This window comes from Oncorhynchus gorbuscha, unplaced genomic scaffold (genome assembly GCF_021184085.1).
Source record: "Oncorhynchus gorbuscha isolate QuinsamMale2020 ecotype Even-year unplaced genomic scaffold, OgorEven_v1.0 Un_scaffold_1129, whole genome shotgun sequence".
In the NCBI taxonomy this organism is placed as follows: domain Eukaryota; kingdom Metazoa; phylum Chordata; class Actinopteri; order Salmoniformes; family Salmonidae; genus Oncorhynchus; species Oncorhynchus gorbuscha.
Window position 1 is genome coordinate 154,680 of NW_025746001.1, and position 20,460 is coordinate 175,139.

A 20,460-nucleotide genomic window follows, 5' to 3' on the forward strand; every position below is an offset into this window, starting at 1 on the left:
CGGGGTGTATCTACTATGGCATACTCTGGATCTGAGCCTTACGGGGTGTATCTACGATGGCATACTCTGGATCTGAGCCTTACGGGGTGTATCTACGATGGCATACTCTGGATCTGAGCCTTACGGGGTGTATCTACGATGGCGTACTCTGGATCTGAGCCTTACGGGGTGTATCTACGATGGCATACTCTGGATCTGAGCCTGGCATACTCTGGACGGGGGTGTATCTACTATGGCATACTCTGGATCTGAGCCTTACGGGGTGTATCTACTATGGCATACTCTGGATCTGAGCCTTACGGGGTGTATCTACTATGGCATACTCTGGATCTGAGCCTTACGGGGTGTATCTACTATGGCATACTCTGGATCTGAGCCTTACGGGGTGTATCTACTATGGCATACTCTGGATCTGAGCCTTACGGGGTGTATCTACTATGGCATACTCTGGATCTGAGCCTTACGGGGTGTATCTACTATGGCATACTCTGGATCTGAGCCTTACGGGGTGTATCTACTATGGCATACTCTGGATCTGAGCCTTACGGGGTGTATCTACTATGGCATACTCTGGATCTGAGCCTTACGGGGTGTATCTACTATGGCATACTCTGGATCTGAGCCTTACGGGGTGTATCTACTATGGCATACTCTGGATCTGAGCCTTACGGGGTGTATCTACTATGGCATACTCTGGATCTGAGCCTTACGGGGTGTATCTACGATGGCATACTCTGGATCTGAGCCTTACGGGGTGTATCTACTATGGCATACTCTGGATCTGAGCCTTACGGGGTGTATCTACTATGGCATACTCTGGATCTGAGCCTTACGGGGTGTATCTACTATGGCATACTCTGGATCTGAGCCTTACGGGGTGTATCTACTATGGCATACTCTGGATCTGAGCCTTACGGGGTGTATCTACTATGGCATACTCTGGATCTGAGCCTTACGGGGTGTATCTACTATGGCATACTCTGGATCTGAGCCTTACGGGGTGTATCTACTATGGCATACTCTGGATCTGAGCCTTACGGGGTGTATCTACTATGGCATACTCTGGATCTGAGCCTTACGGGGTGTATCTACTATGGCATACTCTGGATCTGAGCCTTACGGGGGTGTATCTACTATGGCATACTCTGGATCTGAGCCTTACGGGGTGTATCTACTATGGCATACTCTGGATCTGAGCCTTACGGGGTGTATCTACTATGGCATACTCTGGATCTGAGCCTTACGGGGTGTATCTACGATGGCATACTCTGGATCTGAGCCTTACGGGGTGTATCTACTATGGCATACTCTGGATCTGAGCCTTACGGGGTGTATCTACTATGGCATACTCTGGATCTGAGCCTTACGGGGTGTATCTACTATGGCATACTCTGGATCTGAGCCTTACGGGGTGTATCTACGATGGCATACTCTGGATCTGAGCCTTACGGGGTGTATCTACTATGGCATACTCTGGATCTGAGCCTTACGGGGTGTATCTACTATGGCATACTCTGGATCTGAGCCTTACGGGGTGTATCTACTATGGCATACTCTGGATCTGAGCCTTACGGGGTGTATCTACGATGGCATACTCTGGATCTGAGCCTTACGGGGTGTATCTACTATGGCATACTCTGGATCTGAGCCTTACGGGGTGTATCTACGATGGCATACTCTGGATCTGAGCCTTACGGGGTGTATCTACTATGGCATACTCTGGATCTGAGCCTTACGGGGTGTATCTACGATGGCATACTCTGGATCTGAGCCTTACGGGGTGTATCTACTATGGCATACTCTGGATCTGAGCCTTACGGGGGGTGTATCTACTATGGCATACTCTGGATCTGAGCCTTACGGGGTGTATCTACGATGGCATACTCTGGATCTGAGCCTTACGGGGTGTATCTACGATGGCATACTCTGGATCTGAGCCTTACGGGGTGTATCTACTATGGCATACTCTGGATCTGAGCCTTACGGGGGTGTATCTACTATGGCATACTCTGGATCTGAGCCTTACGGGGGTGTATCTACTATGGCATACTCTGGATCTGAGCCTTACGGGGTGTATCTACTATGGCATACTCTGGATCTGAGCCTTACGGGGTGTATCTACTATGGCATACTCTGGATCTGAGCCTTACGGGGTGTATCTACGATGGCATACTCTGGATCTGGATCTGAGCCTTACGGGGTGTATCTACTATGGCATACTCTGGATCTGAGCCTTACGGGGTGTATCTACTATGGCATACTCTGGATCTGAGCCTTACGGGGTGTATCTACTATGGCATACTCTGGATCTGAGCCTTACGGGGTGTATCTACTATGGCATACTCTGGATCTGAGCCTTACGGGGTGTATCTACTATGGCATACTCTGGATCTGAGCCTTACGGGGTGTATCTACTATGGCATACTCTGGATCTGAGCCTTACGGGGGGTGTATCTACTATGGCATACTCTGGATCTGAGCCTTACGGGGGGTGTATCTACTATGGCATACTCTGGATCTGAGCCTTACGGGGTGTATCTACTATGGCATACTCTGGATCTGAGCCTTACGGGGTGTATCTACTATGGCATACTCTGGATCTGAGCCTTACGGGGTGTATCTACTATGGCATACTCTGGATCTGAGCCTTACGGGGTGTATCTACGATGGCATACTCTGGATCTGAGCCTTACGGGGTGTATCTACTATGGCATACTCTGGATCTGAGCCTTACGGGGGGTGTATCTACGATGGCATACTCTGGATCTGAGCCTTACGGGGTGTATCTACTATGGCATACTCTGGATCTGAGCCTTACGGGGTGTATCTACTATGGCATACTCTGGATCTGAGCCTTACGGGGTGTATCTACTATGGCATACTCTGGATCTGAGCCTTACGGGGTGTATCTACTATGGCATACTCTGGATCTGAGCCTTACGGGGTGTATCTACTATGGCATACTCTGGATCTGAGCCTTACGGGGTGTATCTACTATGGCATACTCTGGATCTGAGCCTTACGGGGTGTATCTACGATGGCATACTCTGGATCTGAGCCTTACGGGGGGTGTATCTACTATGGCATACTCTGGATCTGAGCCTTACGGGGTGTATCTACTATGGCATACTCTGGATCTGAGCCTTACGGGGTGTATCTACGATGGCATACTCTGGATCTGAGCCTTACGGGGTGTATCTACGATGGCATACTCTGGATCTGAGCCTTACGGGGGGTGTATCTACTATGGCATACTCTGGATCTGAGCCTTACTGAGGGGGTGTATCTACTATGGCATACTCTGGATCTGAGCCTTACGGGGTGCATACTCTGGATCTACGTATCTACTATGGCATACTCTGGATCTGAGCCTTACGGGGTGTATCTACTATGGCATACTCTGGATCTGAGCCTTACGGGGTGTATCTACGATGGCATACTCTGGATCTGAGCCTTACGGGGTGTATCTACTATGGCATACTCTGGATCTGAGCCTCTACTATGGCATACTCTGGTGTATCTACTATGGCATACTCTGGATCTGAGCCTTACGGGGTGTATCTACTATGGCATACTCTGGATCTGAGCCTTATATCTACTATGGCATACTCTGGATCTGAGCCTTACGGGGTGTATCTACTATGGCATACTCTGGATCTGAGCCTTACGGGGTGTATCTACTATGGCATACTCTGGATCTGAGCCTTACGGGGTGTATCTACTATGGCATACTCTGGATCTGAGCCTTACGGGGGGTATCTACTATGGCATACTCTGGATCTGAGCCTTACGGGGTGTATCTACTATGGCATACTCTGGATCTGAGCCTTACGGGGTGTATCTACTATGGCATACTCTGGATCTGAGCCTTACGGGGGGTATCTACTATGGCATACTCTGGATCTGAGCCTTACGGGGTGTATCTACTATGGCATACTCTGGATCTGAGCCTTACGGGGTGTATCTACTATGGCATACTCTGGATCTGAGCCTTACGGGGTGTATCTACTATGGCATACTCTGGATCTGAGCCTTACGGGGTGTATCTACTATGGCATACTCTGGATCTGAGCCGGGGTGTATTACTATGGCATACTCTGGGTGTATCTACGATGGCATACTCTGGATCTGAGCCTTACGGGGTGTATCTACTATGGCATACTCTGGATCTGAGCCTTACGGGGTGTATCTACTATGGCATACTCTGGATCTGAGCCTTACGGGGTGTATCTACTATGGCATACTCTGGATCTGAGTATCTACTATGGCATACTCTGGATCTGAGGGGTGTATCTACTATGGCATACTCTGGATCTGAGCCTTACGGGGTGTATCTACTATGGCATACTCTGGATCTGAGCCTTACGGGGTGTATCTACTATGGCATACTCTGGATCTGAGCCTTACGGGGTGTATCTACTATGGCATACTCTGGATCTGAACCTTACGGGGTGTATCTACTATGGCATACTCTGGATCTGAGCCTTACGGGGTGTATCTACTATGGCATACTCTGGATCTGAAGCCTTACGGGGTGTATCTACTATGGCATACTCTGGATCTGAGCCTTACGGGGTGTATCTACTATGGCATACTCTGGATCTGAGCCTTACGGGGTGTATCTACTATGGCATACTCTGGATCTGAGCCTTACGGGGTGTATCTACTATGGCATACTCTGGATCTGAGCCTTACGGGGTGTATCTACTATGGCATACTCTGGATCTGAGCCTTACGGGGTGTATCTACTATGGCATACTCTGGATCTGAGCCTTACGGGGTGTATCTACTATGGCATACTCTGGATCTGAGCCTTACGGGGTGTATCTACTATGGCATACTCTGGATCTGAGCCTTACGGGGTGTATCTACTATGGCATACTCTGGATCTGAGCCTTACGGGGTGTATCTACTATGGCATACTCTGGATCTGAGCCTTACGGGGTGTATCTACTATGGCATACTCTGGATCTGAGCCTTACGGGGTGTATCTACTATGGCATACTCTGGATCTGAGCCTTACGGGGTGTATCTACTATGGCATACTCTGGATCTGAGCCTTACGGGGTGTATCTACTATGGCATACTCTGGATCTGAGCCTTACGGGGTGTATCTACTATGGCATACTCTGGATCTGAGCCTTACGGGGTGTATCTACTATGGCATACTCTGGATCTGAGCTATGGCATACTCTGGATCTGAGGGGTGTATCTACTATGGCATACTCTGGATCTGAGCCTTACGGGGTGTATCTACTATGGCATACTCTGGATCTGAGCCTTACGGGGTGTATCTACTATGGCCTTGAGCCTTACGGTGTATCTACTATGGCATACTCTGGATCTGAGCCTTACGGGGGGTGTATCTACTATGGCGTACTCTGGATCTGAGCCTTACGGGGGGTGTATCTACTATGGCGTACTCTGGATCTCTGAGTGTAAAACACCTGTCTGATTCTTTCAGGTTCAGATCAGATGAAGGAGACGTGGGGATCAAGTCACTTTAGACCTGAGTCATACTATATATAGACTCGGCTATAGACTATTGAGATGTGACCTGTTTCTATAGGGGGGTGAGGGTGGGAGCTGACAGTCTAAAGAAGGTATGGTAACAGTGTGGCTATCAAGATGTAGCCTAACTCATAGATATCTATATTGGGGGGGGGGGGGGGGGGGCGTAGCCTACAGGCGTCAGCATGCTTCCATCCATCTGGAGCCTAGCTGAACTCAGCTGAACCCAACGAGTGTGCTCACATACTCCCCTAAAAAAAAACTTTGCTTGAATAACGAGAAGAAAAGCAGCAATAGTACCGTTTGTCCATCTCGAGACGCCGTAGCCAGATTTAATTTGAGATAACTCCAGAAATCTGTCATAAATTGAAGTTTTTTTTGTGCCAAGGAGTTCTTAGTCACGTAACTTCACATCTAAGATCGGTGGAGTATTTATCGATGAAAGAAATGTGCATGAAAAGAACACGAGTCCTCTCTCTCTCTCTCATTGAATGACAACAAACACTTCATTGAAGAATCCCTAGTGTGGACCAGAAGCCCGCGGACGCCTTCAGCCTATAGATATCTCTCCAGGGAGGGGATTAGTGTTGAAGGGACACCTACACCCACACTCTTACCTAACATTACTGTGTCCAAAATGGCACCCGCCCCCCTATATTATAGTGCACTACTTCCCGGACCACTACCTCTATAGGGCCTGGTCAAAAGTAGTGCACGACATAGTGAACAAGGTGCCATTTGGGATACCAGTGGTGACTCACCAGTCGTTCACACCAGGACGTGACGAGCTGCTACTTTCTCTGATGATGGTGGAAGGAAATGCTATTCTGAGTTGGTGAGGAGGAGGAGGAGGGGTGAGAGGAGGAGGAGGGGTGAGAGGAGGAGGGGTGAGAGAAGGAGGGGTGAGAGGAGGAGGGGTGAGAGGAGGAGGGGTGAGAGGAGGAGGGGTGAGAGGAGGAGGGGTGAGAGGAGGAGGGGTGAGAGGAGGAGGGGTGAGAGGAGGAGTGGTGAGAGAAGGAGGGGTGAGAGAAGGAGGGATGAGAGAAGGAGGGATGAGAGGAGGAGGGGTGAGAGGAGGAGGAGGGGTGAGAGGAGGAGGAGGGGTGAGAGGAGGAGGAGGGGTGAGAGGAGGAGGAGGGGTGAGAGGAGGAGGAGGGGTGAGAGGAGGAGGAGGGGTGAGAGGAGGAGGGGGGGGTGAGAGGTGGAGACAACAGAGTGTGAGGTAAAACAACACTACAACTTGGCTAATAGCACATCACCTAGAGGTGTGTTCCAAATGGGATCCTATTCCACATACACTACATTCAGAAAGTATTCAGACTCCTTCCCCCTTTATGCACATTGTGTTACATTACTCTCATTCTAAAATGGATTAAATTAAATGTGTTCTTCATCAATCTACCCATTAATGACAAAGACACAAATACAAAAAAAACAGAAATACCTTATTTACATAAGTATTCAGACTCGGAATTGAGCTCAGGTGCATCCCGTTTCCATTGATCCTCCTTAAGATGTTTCTACAAGTTCAATTGATTGAACATGTTTTGGAAAGGCACACACCTGTCTATATAAAAAGGTCCCACAGTTGACAGTGCATGTCAGAGCAAAAACCAAGCCATGAGGTCGAAGGAATTGTCCGTAGCGCTCCGAGACATGATTGTGTCGAGGCACGGTTCTGGGGAAGGGTACCAAAACATTTCTGCAGCATTGAAGATCCCCAAGAACACAGTGGCCTCCATCATTCTTAAATGGAAGAAGTTTGGAAGCACAAAGACTCTTTCTAGAGCTGGCCGCCCGGCCAAACTGAGCAGTCGGGGAAGAAGGGCCTTGGTCAGGGAGGTGACCAAGACCCAGATAGTCACTCTGACAGAGCTCCAGAGTTCCTCTGTGGAGATGGGAGAACATTCCAGAAAGACAACCATCTCTGCAGCACTCCACCAATCAGTCCATTATGGTAGAGTGGCCAGAAGGAAGCCACTCCTCAGTAAAAGGCACATGACAGCCCGCTTGGAGTTTGCCAAAAGGCACCTAAAGACTGTGGGGATGTTTTTCAGCGGCAGGGACTGGGAGTCTAGTCAGGATTGAGGGAAATATGAACAGAGCAAAGTACGGATCAATCCTTAATGAAAACCTGCTCCAGAGAGATCAGGACCTCAGACTGAGGCAAAGGTTCACCTTCCAACAGGACAACGACCCTAAGCACACGGCCAAGACAACGCAGGTGTGGCTTCGGGACAAGTCACTGAATGTCCTCGAGTGGCCCAGTCAGAGCCAAGACTGGAACACGGTTTAACATCTCTGGAGAGACCTGAAAATAGCTGTGTAGCAACACTTCTCATCCAACCTGACAGAGCTTGAGAGGATCTGCAGAGAAGAATGGAAGAAACTCCCCAAATACAGATGTGCCAAGTTTGTAACATCATACCCAAGAAGACTCAAAGCTGTAATCGCTGCCAAAGTCACTTCAACAAAGTACTGAGTAAAGGGTCTGAATACTTATGAAAATTGCTTTGTAATTACGGGGTATTGTAATGCCATTACGGGGTATTGCGATGCCATTACGGGGTATTGCGATGCCATTACGGGGTATTGCGATGCCATTACGGGGTATTGCGATGCCATTACGGGGTATTGCGATGCCATTACGGGGTATTGCGATGCCATTACGGGGTATTGCGATGCCATTACGGGGTATTGCGATGCCATTACGGGGTATTGCGATGCCATTACGGGGTATTGCGATGCCATTACGGGGTATTGCGATGCCATTACGGGTATTGCGATGCCATTACGGGGTATTGCGATGCCATTACGGGGTATTGCGATGCCATTACGGGGTATTGCGATGTCATTACGGGGTATTGCGATGTCATTACGGGGTATTGCGATGTCATTACGGGGTATTGTGATGTCATTACGGGGTATTGCGATGTCATTACGGGGTATTGTGATGCCATTACGGGGTATTGTGATGTCATTACGGGGTATTGCGATGTCATTACGGGGTATTGCGATGCCATTACGGGGTATTGCGATGCCATTACGGGGTATTGTGATGCCATTACGGGGTATTGTGATGTCATTACGGGGTAGTGTGATGTCATTACGGGGTATTGTGATGTCATTACGGGGTATTGTGATGTCATTACGGGGTATTGTGTGTAGATTAATAAAGAAAAACAAAACAATTGAATCCACTTCATAAAAAGGCTGCAACGTAACAAAATGTGGAAAAAGTCAAGGGGGTGTGAATACTGTCCTAATGCACAGTATCGTACAATACTTTTAACCAGTGCCCTAGTCGTGCACCATAGAGGGAGTAGGGTTCCATTTGACAAGCGACCAAAAAAAGATGCTATGAAGAAGCCAATATGTGTGACTGTTGGGAGAATACAGTTAGAGGTTGAACAGTGCTGTTGTGGTGGACCAACTCGTTAGGAGGGAAAAACAGGACTAGAATTATCTGGAAGCACATTACTAAAAAGACGCTATAAAGAAGCCAAGATGTCTAACTGTTTCTAAAATGTGAAGAGAAGTGTAGTAGGGTATCAGTAGTAGATGGAGGTTGAAATGTGCTGGAGTGGTTTCTGCACCAAACTTATATAGGAGAGACTTTTTCTCCATTCAATACACTATATACACACACAAAAGTATGTGGACACCCCTTCAAATTAGTGGATTAATCTATTTCAGCCACACCCGTTGCTGACGGGTGTATAAAATCGAGCACACAGCCATGCAATCTCCATAAACAAACATTTGCAGTAGAATGGCCTGTACTGAAGAGCTCAAAGAATTTCAAAGTGGCACCGTCATAGGATCCCACCTTTACAACAAGTCAGTGTGTTGAACTTCTACCCTGCTAGAGCTGCCCAGGTCAACTGTAAGTGCTGTTATTGTGAAGTGGAAAGGTCTAGGAGCAACAACGGCTCAGCAGCGAAGTGGTAGACCACACAAGCTAACAGAACGGGACCGCTGAGTGCTGAAACGCACAAAAATCATCTGTCCTCAGTTGCAACACTCACTACAGAGTTCCAAACTGTCCCTGGAAGCAACGCCAGCACAATAACTGTTCGTCGGGAGCTTCGTGAAATGGGTTTCCATGGCCGAGCAGGCACATACAAGCCTAAGATCACCGTGCACAGTACCAAGCATCAGCTGGAGGCGTGTAAAGCTTACAGCCATTGGTCTCTGGAGCAGTGGAAACACGTTCTCTGGACTGATGAATAACGATTCACCATTCTTTATTCATGGCGGTGTTCTTAGGCATAATTGTGAGTGAGCCCAGTCCCTTGGCTGAGAAGCAACCCCACACATGAATGGTCTCAGGATGCTTTACTGTTGACATGACACAGGACTGATGGTAGCGCTCACCTTGTCTTCTCCGGACAAGCTTTTTTTCCGGATGCCCCAAACAATCGGAAAGGGGATTCAGAGAAAAATGAGTTTACCCCGGTCCTCAGCAGTCCTGTACCTTATGAATATCAGAATATCAGTCTGTCACTGATGTTTTTCCTGGAGAGAAGTGTCTTCTTTGCTGCCCTTCTTGACACCAGACCATCCTCCAAGTCTTCGTCTCACTGTGTGTGCAGATGCACTCACACCTGCCTGCTGCCATTCCTGAGCAAGCTCTGTACAGGTGGTGCCCCGATCCCGCAGCTGAATCAACTTTAGGAGACGGTCCTGGACGGTCCTGGCGCTTTCTGGACTTTCTTGGGCGCCATAAAACCTTCTTCACAACAATTGAAACGCTCTCCTTGAAGTTGTTGATGATCCAATAAATGGTTGATTTAGGGGCAATCTTACTGGCAGCAATATCCTTGCCTGTGAAGCCCTTTTTGTGCAAAGCAATGATGACGGCACATGTTTCCTTGCAGGTAACCATGGTTGACAGAGGAAGAACAATGATTCCAAGCACCACCCTCCTTTTGAACCTTCCAGTCTGTTATTCGAACTCAATCAGCATGAAACAGTGATCTCCAGCCTTGTCCTCGTCAACACTCACACCTGTGTTAACGAGAGAATCACTGACATGATGTCAGCTAGTCGTTTTGTGGCAGGGCTGAAATGCAGTGGAAATGTTTTTTTGGGGATTCGGCCTAATCACTCATCATCATTCATGCTCATGGGTCAATGGAAGCAAGTCCCCGCAGCAATGTTCCAACATCTAGTGGAAAGCTTTCCCAGAAGAGTGGAGGCTGTTATAGCAGCAATGTTCCAACATCTAGTGGAAAGCCTTCCCAGAAGAGTGGAGGCTGTTATAGCAGCAATGTTCCAACATCTAGTGGAAAGTCTTCCCAGACGAGTGGAGGCTGTTCTAGCAGCAATGTTCCAACATCTAGTGGACAGTCTTCCCAGAAGAGTGGAGGCTGTTCTAGCAGCAATGTTCCAACATCTAGTGGAAAGCCTTCCCAGAAGAGTGGAGGCTGTTGTAGCAGCAATGTTCCAACATCTAGTGGAAAGTCTTCCCAGAAGAGTAGAGGCTGTTCTAGCAGCAATGTTCCAACATCTAGTGGAAAGTCTTCCCAGACGAGTGGAGGCTGTCCTAGCAGCAATGTTCCAACATCTAGTGGACAGTCTTCCCAGAAGAATGGAGGCTGTTCTAGCAGCAATGTTCCAACATCTAGTGGAAAGCCTTCCCAGAAGAGTGGAGGCTGTTATAGCAGCAATGTTCCAACATCTAGTGGAAAGTCTTCCCAGAAGAGTGGAGGCTGTTGTAGCAGCAATGTTCCAACATCTAGTGGAAAGTCTTCCCAGAAGAGTAGAGGCTGTTCTAGCAGCAATGTTCCAACATCTAGTGGAAAGTCTTCCCAGAAGAGTGGAGGCTGTTATAGCAGCAATGTTCCAACATCTAGTGGAAAGCCTTCCCAGAAGAGTGGAGGCTGTTATAGCAGCAATGTTCCAACATCTAGTGGAAAGCCTTCCCAGAAGAGTGGAGGCTGATATAGCAGCAATGTTCCAACATCTAGTGGAAAGCCTTCCCAGAAGAGTGGAGGCTGTTATAGCAGCAAAGGGACCAACTCCATATTAATGTCCATGATTTTAGAATGGAATGTTTGACAAGCAGGTGTCCACATACTTTCGATCATGTAGTGTACGATTATGAATCTTGGACACCCATTTTGTTGGAAAATAAAAAAATAATGATTTATTAGTTACCGTGGTTACCTGTCCTAGACCTTCAGAAACCCCATAATATTAACAGGACACCCCTCTCACCCTGATCATGCCAACAGACAGCCAGCTTAGCCCCATATGGTGTTACCAGTCACACACCTACCATGCCAAGCGACTAGCTAGATGTTCACAGATTCTTTGATTGGAGAGGTGCCTTGTTTAGACCCAAAAAACGTTATGACCAAACACAGAATATATTTTCTCTCTCCTGCAGCCATTCCACTGCTTATTCACAGAGTTTCGGAGCCGATCTCGGAGCCTCAACCAGAACGTTAGTTTACTGTAACTCTACACATTTTGCCATGTTCTTATGCTATCTGAGTGACTGAAACATAAGGAACTAAAGTGTTTTCATTTCTGATTCTCCCTGAATGTCTAGTTATGTTTTTTATTATTATTATTATTATTACACCTTTATTTTAACTCGGCAAGTCAGTTAAGAACAAATTCTTATTTTCAATGACGGCCTAGGAACAGTGGGTTAACTGCCTGTTCAGGGGCAGAACGACAGATTTGTACCTTGTCAGCTCGGGGGTTTGAACTTGCAACCTTCCGGTTACTAGTCCCAACGCTCTAACCACTAGGCTACCCTGCCGCCTCTACACTCTAACCACTAGACTACCCTGCCACCTCTACACTCTAACCACTAGGCTACCCTGCCACCTCTACACTCTAACCACTAGGCTACCTGCCACCTCTACACTCTAACCACTAGGCTACCCTGCCACCTCTACACTCTAACCACTAGACTACCCTGCCTCCTCTACACTCTAACCACTAGGCTACCCTGCCTCCTCTACACTCTAACCACTAGGCTACCTGCCACCTCTACACTCTAACCACTAGACTACCCTGCCTCCTCTACACTCTAACCACTAGGCTACCCTGCCTCCTCTACACTCTAACCACTAGACTACCCTTCCGCCCCTATTGGTGATTGTTAGTTCTCAAAGACGATCTCATGTTAAATATATATCAGTCTGTTATCTTTTCGACACACTTCACATCTGGTTTTAGTCCTTTAAGTTGAATAAAATAAAATAAAAAGTATTGTCTTCTTCAGTGGTTGCCCGCCACGGCTAAAAATGAATATAGGGGAAACACTGACACCCTGCAGCAGCCATGTTTTAATGACGCCAGTGAAAAGGTTTCACATTCCTGTGTGACTGTTTGTGGACGCCCTGCGGTGTTGATCGTTAAAGTGTCATCAGCGAGAGTTGAAAAGGAATTAAAACAAGACTAGAAACATGACGACGTTTTCAGACCTGTGAGAAGTGTGTGTGTCTAACCTGTGAGGTGGATATACAGGGTGTTGTGTGTCTAACCTGAGGTGGATATACAGGGTGTTGTGTGTGTGTGTGTGTGTCTAACCTGAGGTGGATATACAGGGTGTTGTGTGTCTAACCTGAGGTGGATATACAGGGTGTTGTGTGTGTGTGTGTGTGTCTAACCTGAGGTGGATATACAGGGTGTTGTGTGTCTAACCTGAGGTGGATATACAGGGTGTTGTGTGTGTGTGTGTGTGTCTAACCTGAGGTGGATATACAGGGTGTTGTGTGTGTGTGTGTGTGTCTAACCTGAGGTGGACATACAGGGTGTTGTGTGTCTAACCTGAGGTGGATATACAGGGTGTTGTGTGTGTCTAACCTGAGGTGGATATACAGGGTGTTGTGTGTGTGTGTGTGTGTCTAACCTGTGAGGTGGACATACAGGGTGTTGTGTGTCTAACCTGAGGTGGATATACAGGGTGTTGTGTGTGTCTAACCTGAGGTGGATATACAGGGTGTTGTGTGTGTGTGTGTGTGTCTAACCTGTGAGGTGGACATACAGGGTGTTGTGTGTGTGTGTGTGTGTCTAACCTGAGGTGGATATACAGGGTGTTGTGTGTGTGTGTGTGTGTCTAACCTGTGAGGTGGACATACAGGGTGTTGTGTGTGTGTGTGTGTGTCTAACCTGTGAGGTGGATATACAGGGTGTTGTGTGTCTAACCTGTGAGGTGGATATACAGGGTGTTGTGTGTGTGTGTCTAACCTGAGGTGGATATACAGGGTGTTGTGTGTGTGTGTGTGTGTCTAACCTGTGAGGTGGATATACAGGGTGTTGTGTGTGTGTGTGTGTGTCTAACCTGTGAGGTGGATATACAGGGTGTTGTGTGTGTGTGTGTGTGTCTAACCTGTGAGGTGGATATACAGGGTGTTGTGTGTGTGTGTCTAACCTGAGGTGGATATACAGGGTGTTGTGTGTGTCTAACCTGAGGTGGATATACAGGGTGTTGTGTGTGTCTAACCTGAGGTGGATATACAGGGTGTTGTGTGTGTGTGTGTGTGTCTAACCTGAGGTGGATATACAGGGTGTTGTGTGTGTGTGTGTGTGTCTAACCTGAGGTGGATATACAGGGTGTTGTGTGTGTGTGTGTGTGTCTAACCTGTGAGGTGGACATACAGGGTGTTGTGTGTGTGTGTGTGTGTCTAACCTGTGAGGTGGATATACAGGGTGTTGTGTGTCTAACCTGTGAGGTGGATATACAGGGTGTTGTGTGTGTGTGTCTAACCTGAGGTGGATATACAGGGTGTTGTGTGTGTGTGTGTGTGTCTAACCTGTGAGGTGGATATACAGGGTGTTGTGTGTGTGTGTGTGTGTCTAACCTGTGAGGTGGATATACAGGGTGTTGTGTGTGTGTGTGTGTGTCTAACCTGTGAGGTGGATATACAGGGTGTTGTGTGTGTGTGTCTAACCTGAGGTGGATATACAGGGTGTTGTGTGTGTGTGTGTGTGTGTGTCTAACCTGTGAGGTGGACATACAGGGTGTTGTGTGTGTGTGTGTGTGTCTAACCTGTGAGGTGGATATACAGGGTGTTGTGTGTGTGTGTGTGTGTCTAACCTGTGAGGTGGATATACAGGGTGTTGTGTGTGTGTGTCTAACCTGTGAGGTGGATATACAGGGTGTTGTGTGTCTAACCTGTGAGGTGGATATACAGGGTGTTGTGTGTCTAACCTGTGAGGTGGACATACAGGGTGTTGTGTGTCTAACCTGTGAGGTGGATATACAGGGTGTTGTGTGTCTAGCCTGTGGTGGATATACAGGGTGTTGTGTGTGTGTGTGTCTAACCTGTGAGGTGGACATACAGGGTGTTGTGTGTCTAACCTGTGAGGTGGACATACAGGGTGTTGTGTGTCTAACCTGTGAGGTGGATATACAGGGTGTTGTGTGTGTCTAACCTGTGAGGTGGACATACAGGGTGTTGTGTCTAACCTGTGAGGTGGACATACAGGGTGTTGTGTCTAACCTGTGAGGTGGATATACAGCGTGTTGTGTGTGTCTAACCTGTGAGGTGGATATACAGGGTGTTGTGTGTGTGTGTGTCTAACCTGTGAGGTGGATATACAGGGTGTTGTGTCTAACCTGTGAGGTGGATATACAGGGTGTTGTGTGTGTCTAACCTGTGAGGTGGATATACAGGGTGTTGTGTGTGTCTAACCTGTGAGGTGGATATACAGGGTGTTGTGTGTGTCTAACCTGTGAGGTGGACATACAGGGTGTTGTGTGTGTCTAACCTGTGAGGTGGACATACAGGGTGTTGTGTGTGTCTAACCTGTGAGGTGGATATACAGGGTGTTGTGTGTCTAACCTGTGGTGGACATACAGGGTGTTGTGTGTCTAACCTGTGAGGTGGACATACAGGGTGTTGTGTGTCTAGCCTGAGGTGGACATACAGGGTGTTGTGTGTCTAGCCTGAGGTGGACATACAGGGTGTTGTGTGTGTGTGTGTCTAACCTGTGAGGTGGATATACAGGGTGTTGTGTGTCTAACCTGTGAGGTGGATATACAGGGTGTTGTGTGTCTAACCTGTGAGGTGGACATACAGGGTGTTGTGTGTCTAACCTGTGAGGTGGACATACAGGGTGTTGTGTGTCTAACCTGTGAGGTGGATATACAGGGTGTTGTGTGTCTAACCTGTGAGGTGGACATACAGGGTGTTGTGTGTCTAACCTGTGAGGTGGACATACAGGGTGTTGTGTGTCTAACCTGTGAGGTGGACATACAGGGTGTTGTGTGTCTAACCTGTGAGGTGGACATACAGGGTGTTGTGTGTCTAACCTGTGAGGTGGACATACAGGGTGTTGTGTGTCTAACCTGTGAGGTGGATATACAGGGTGTTGTGTGTGTGTGTGTCTAACCTGTGAGGTGGACATACAGGGTGTTGTGTGTCTAACCTGTGAGGTGGATATACAGGGTGTTGTGTGTCTAACCTGTGAGGTGGATATACAGGGTGTTGTGTGTCTAACCTGTGAGGTGGATATACAGGGTGTTGTGTGTCTAACCTGTGAGGTGGATATACAGGGTGTTGTGTGTCTAACCTGAGGTGGATATACAGGGTGTTGTGTGTCTAACCTGTGAGGTGGACATACAGGGTGTTGTGTGTCTAACCTGTGAGGTGGACATACAGGGTGTTGTGTGTCTAACCTGTGAGGTGGATATACAGGGTGTTGTGTGTGTGTCTAACCTGTGAGGTGGACATGCAGGGTGTTGTGTCTAACCTGTGAGGTGGACATACAGGGTGTTGTGTCTAACCTGTGAGGTGGACATACAGGGTGTTGTGTGTCTAACCTGAGGTGGATATACAGGGTGTTGTGTGTGTGTGTGTGTGTCTAACCTGAGGTGGATATACAGGGTGTTGTGTTGTGTGTGTGTGTGTGTGTGTGTGTGTGTGTGTGTGTGTGTGTGTGTGTGTGTGTGTGTGTGTCTAACCTGTGAGGTGGATATACAGGGTGTTGTGTGTGTGTGTCTAACCTGTGAGGTGGATATACAGGGTGTTGTGTGTGTGTGTGTCTAACCTGTGAGGTGGATATACAGGGTGTTGTGTGTGTGTGTGTCTAACCTGTGAGGTGGACATACAGGGTGTTGTGTGTCTAACCTGTGAGGTGGACATACAGGGTGTTGTGTGTCTAACCTGTGAGGTGGACATACAGGGTGTTGTGTGTGTCTAACCTGTGAGATGGACATACAGGGTGTTGTGTGTCTAACCTGTGAGGTGGATATACAGGGTGTTGTGTGTCTAACCTGTGAGGTGGATATACAGGGTGTTGTGTGTCTAACCTGTGAGGTGGATATACAGGGTGTTGTGTGTCTAACCTGTGAGGTGGATATACAGGGTGTTGTGTGTCTAACCTGAGGTGGATATACAGGGTGTTGTGTGTCTAACCTGTGGTGGATATACAGGGTGTTGTGTGTCTAACCTGTGAGGTGGACATACAGGGTGTTGTGTGTGTCTAACCTGTGAGGTGGACATACAGGGTGTTGTGTGTCTAACCTGTGAGGTGGATATACAGGGTGTTGTGTGTCTAACCTGTGAGGTGGATATACAGGGTGTTGTGTGTCTAACCTGAGGTGGATATACAGGGTGTTGTGTGTCTAACCTGTGGTGGATATACAGGGTGTTGTGTGTCTAACCTGTGAGGTGGATATACAGGGTGTTGTGTGTCTAACCTGTGAGGTGGATATACAGGGTGTTGTGTGTCTAACCTGTGAGGTGGACATACAGGGTGTTGTGTGTGTGTCTAACCTGTGAGGTGGACATACAGGGTGTTGTGTGTGTGTCTAACCTGTGAGGTGGACATACAGGGCGTTGTGTGTCTAACCTGTGAGGTGGATATACAGGGTGTTGTGTGTCTAACCTGTGAGGTGGACATACAGGGTGTTGTGTGTGTGTGTGTCTAACCTGTGAGGTGGATATACAGGGTGTTGTGTGTCTAACCTGTGAGGTGGATATACAGGGTGTTGTGTGTCTAACCTGTGAGGTGGATATACAGGGTGTTGTGTGTAACCTGTGAGGTGGATATACAGGGTGTTGTGTGTCTAACCTGTGAGGTGGATATACAGGGTGTTGTGTGTCTAACCTGTGAGGTGGATATACAGGGTGTTGTGTGTCTAACCTGTGAGGTGGACATACAGGGTGTTGTGTGTCTAACCTGTGAGGTGGATATACAGGGTGTTGTGTGTCTAGCCTGTGGTGGATATACAGGGTGTTGTGTGTGTGTGTGTCTAACCTGTGAGGTGGACATACAGGGTGTTGTGTGTCTAACCTGTGAGGTGGACATACAGGGTGTTGTGTGTCTAACCTGTGAGGTGGATATACAGGGTGTTGTGTGTGTCTAACCTGTGAGGTGGACATACAGGGTGTTGTGTCTAACCTGTGAGGTGGACATACAGGGTGTTGTGTCTAACCTGTGAGGTGGATATACAGCGTGTTGTGTGTGTCTAACCTGTGAGGTGGATATACAGGGTGTTGTGTGTGTGTGTGTCTAACCTGTGAGGTGGATATACAGGGTGTTGTGTCTAACCTGTGAGGTGGATATACAGGGTGTTGTGTGTGTCTAACCTGTGAGGTGGATATACAGGGTGTTGTGTGTGTCTAACCTGTGAGGTGGATATACAGGGTGTTGTGTGTGTCTAACCTGTGAGGTGGACATACAGGGTGTTGTGTGTGTCTAACCTGTGAGGTGGACATACAGGGTGTTGTGTGTGTCTAACCTGTGAGGTGGATATACAGGGTGTTGTGTGTCTAACCTGTGGTGGACATACAGGGTGTTGTGTGTCTAACCTGTGAGGTGGACATACAGGGTGTTGTGTGTCTAGCCTGAGGTGGACATACAGGGTGTTGTGTGTCTAGCCTGAGGTGGACATACAGGGTGTTGTGTGTGTGTGTGTCTAACCTGTGAGGTGGATATACAGGGTGTTGTGTGTCTAACCTGTGAGGTGGATATACAGGGTGTTGTGTGTCTAACCTGTGAGGTGGACATACAGGGTGTTGTGTGTCTAACCTGTGAGGTGGACATACAGGGTGTTGTGTGTCTAACCTGTGAGGTGGATATACAGGGTGTTGTGTGTCTAACCTGTGAGGTGGACATACAGGGTGTTGTGTGTCTAACCTGTGAGGTGGACATACAGGGTGTTGTGTGTCTAACCTGTGAGGTGGACATACAGGGTGTTGTGTGTCTAACCTGTGAGGTGGACATACAGGGTGTTGTGTGTCTAACCTGTGAGGTGGACATACAGGGTGTTGTGTGTCTAACCTGTGAGGTGGATATACAGGGTGTTGTGTGTGTGTGTGTCTAACCTGTGAGGTGGACATACAGGGTGTTGTGTGTCTAACCTGTGAGGTGGATATACAGGGTGTTGTGTGTCTAACCTGTGAGGTGGATATACAGGGTGTTGTGTGTCTAACCTGTGAGGTGGATATACAGGGTGTTGTGTGTCTAACCTGTGAGGTGGATATACAGGGTGTTGTGTGTCTAACCTGAGGTGGATATACAGGGTGTTGTGTGTCTAACCTGTGAGGTGGACATACAGGGTGTTGTGTGTCTAACCTGTGAGGTGGACATACAGGGTGTTGTGTGTCTAACCTGTGAGGTGGATATACAGGGTGTTGTGTGTGTGTCTAACCTGTGAGGTGGACATGCAGGGTGTTGTGTCTAACCTGTGAGGTGGACATACAGGGTGTTGTGTCTAACCTGTGAGGTGGACATACAGGGTGTTGTGTGTCTAACCTGTGAGGTGGACATACAGGGTGTTGTGTGTCTAACCTGTGAGGTGGACATGCGTGAGTCCTGTCGTCCAGTCAGGTCTGAGGAGGAGATGTTGACAGGAGCTCCACGGTGAAGACGCATGCTGACCTTCCTCTCTCGCTCCATACCTGGGATAGAGGACAGATACCTGGGGTTAGAGAGAGACCTCCATACCTGGGATAGAGGATAGATACCTGGGGTTAGAGAGAGAGAGACCTCCATACCTGGGGTAGAGGATAGATACCTGGGGTTAGAGAAAGAGAGAGACCTCCATACCTGGGGTTAGAGAAAGAGAGAGACCTCCATACCTGGGATAGAGGACAGATACCTGGGGTTAGAGAGAGAGACCTCCATACCTGGGGTAGAGGACAGATACCTGGGGTTAGAGAGAGAGACCTCCATACCTGGGATAGAGGACAGATACCTGGGGTTAGAGAGAGAGAGAGAGACCTCCATACCTGGGATAGAGGACAGATACCTGGGGTTAGAGAGAGAGAGACCTCCATACCTGGGGTAGAGGACAGATACCTGGGGTTAGAGAGAGAGACCTCCATACCTGGGGTAGACAGATACCTGGGGTTAGAGAGAGAGAGAGAGACCTCCATACCTGGGGTAGAGGACAGATACCTGGGGTTAGAGAGAGAGACCTCCATACCTGGGGTAGAGGACAGATACCTGGGGTTAGAGAGAGAGAGAGAGACCTCCATACCTGGGATAGAGGACAGATACCTGGGGTTAGAGAGAGAGAGAGACCTCCATACCTGGGGTAGAGGACAGATACCTGGGGTTAGAGAGAGAGAGAGAGACCTCCATACCTGGGATAGAGGACAGATACCTGGGGTTAGAGAGAGAGACCTCCATACCTGGGATAGAGGACAGATACCTGGGGAGAGAGAGAGACCTCCATACCTGGGATAGAGGACAGATACCTGGGGTTAGAGAGAGAGAGAGAGACCTCCATACCTGGGATAGAGGACAGATACCTGGGGTTAGAGAGAGAGAGAGACCTCCATACCTGGGGTAGAGGACAGATACCTGGGGTTAGAGAGAGACCTCCATACCTGGGGTAGAGGACAGATACCTGGGGTTAGAGAGAGACCTCCATACCTGGGATAGAGGACAGATACCTGGGGTTAGAGAGAGAGAGAGAGACCTCCATACCTGGGGTAGAGGACAGATACCTGGGGTTAGAGAGAGAGACCT

At 48.3% G+C, this 20,460-nt stretch overlaps 1 protein-coding gene across 2 annotated transcripts in view; it reads right to left on the bottom strand.

The window, feature by feature from the left end:
- Positions 1 to 20,460, bottom strand: part of LOC124021560 (casein kinase I-like) — a 55,922-nt gene that overhangs the window by 12,563 nt on the left and 22,899 nt on the right. Inside the window, exons 7-8 of one of the 2 annotated variants that reach the window (XM_046336700.1) lie at positions 19,276 to 19,385; positions 6,273 to 6,338 (exon numbers count right to left, since the gene is read on the bottom strand). In XM_046336700.1, the coding sequence (XP_046192656.1) occupies positions 6,303 to 6,338; positions 19,276 to 19,385 (146 nt within the window). In that variant the 3' untranslated portion in view covers positions 6,273 to 6,302. The remainder of the gene's footprint in view (positions 1 to 6,272; positions 6,339 to 19,275; positions 19,386 to 20,460) is intronic. The other variant, XM_046336699.1, reaches the window with a different exon arrangement.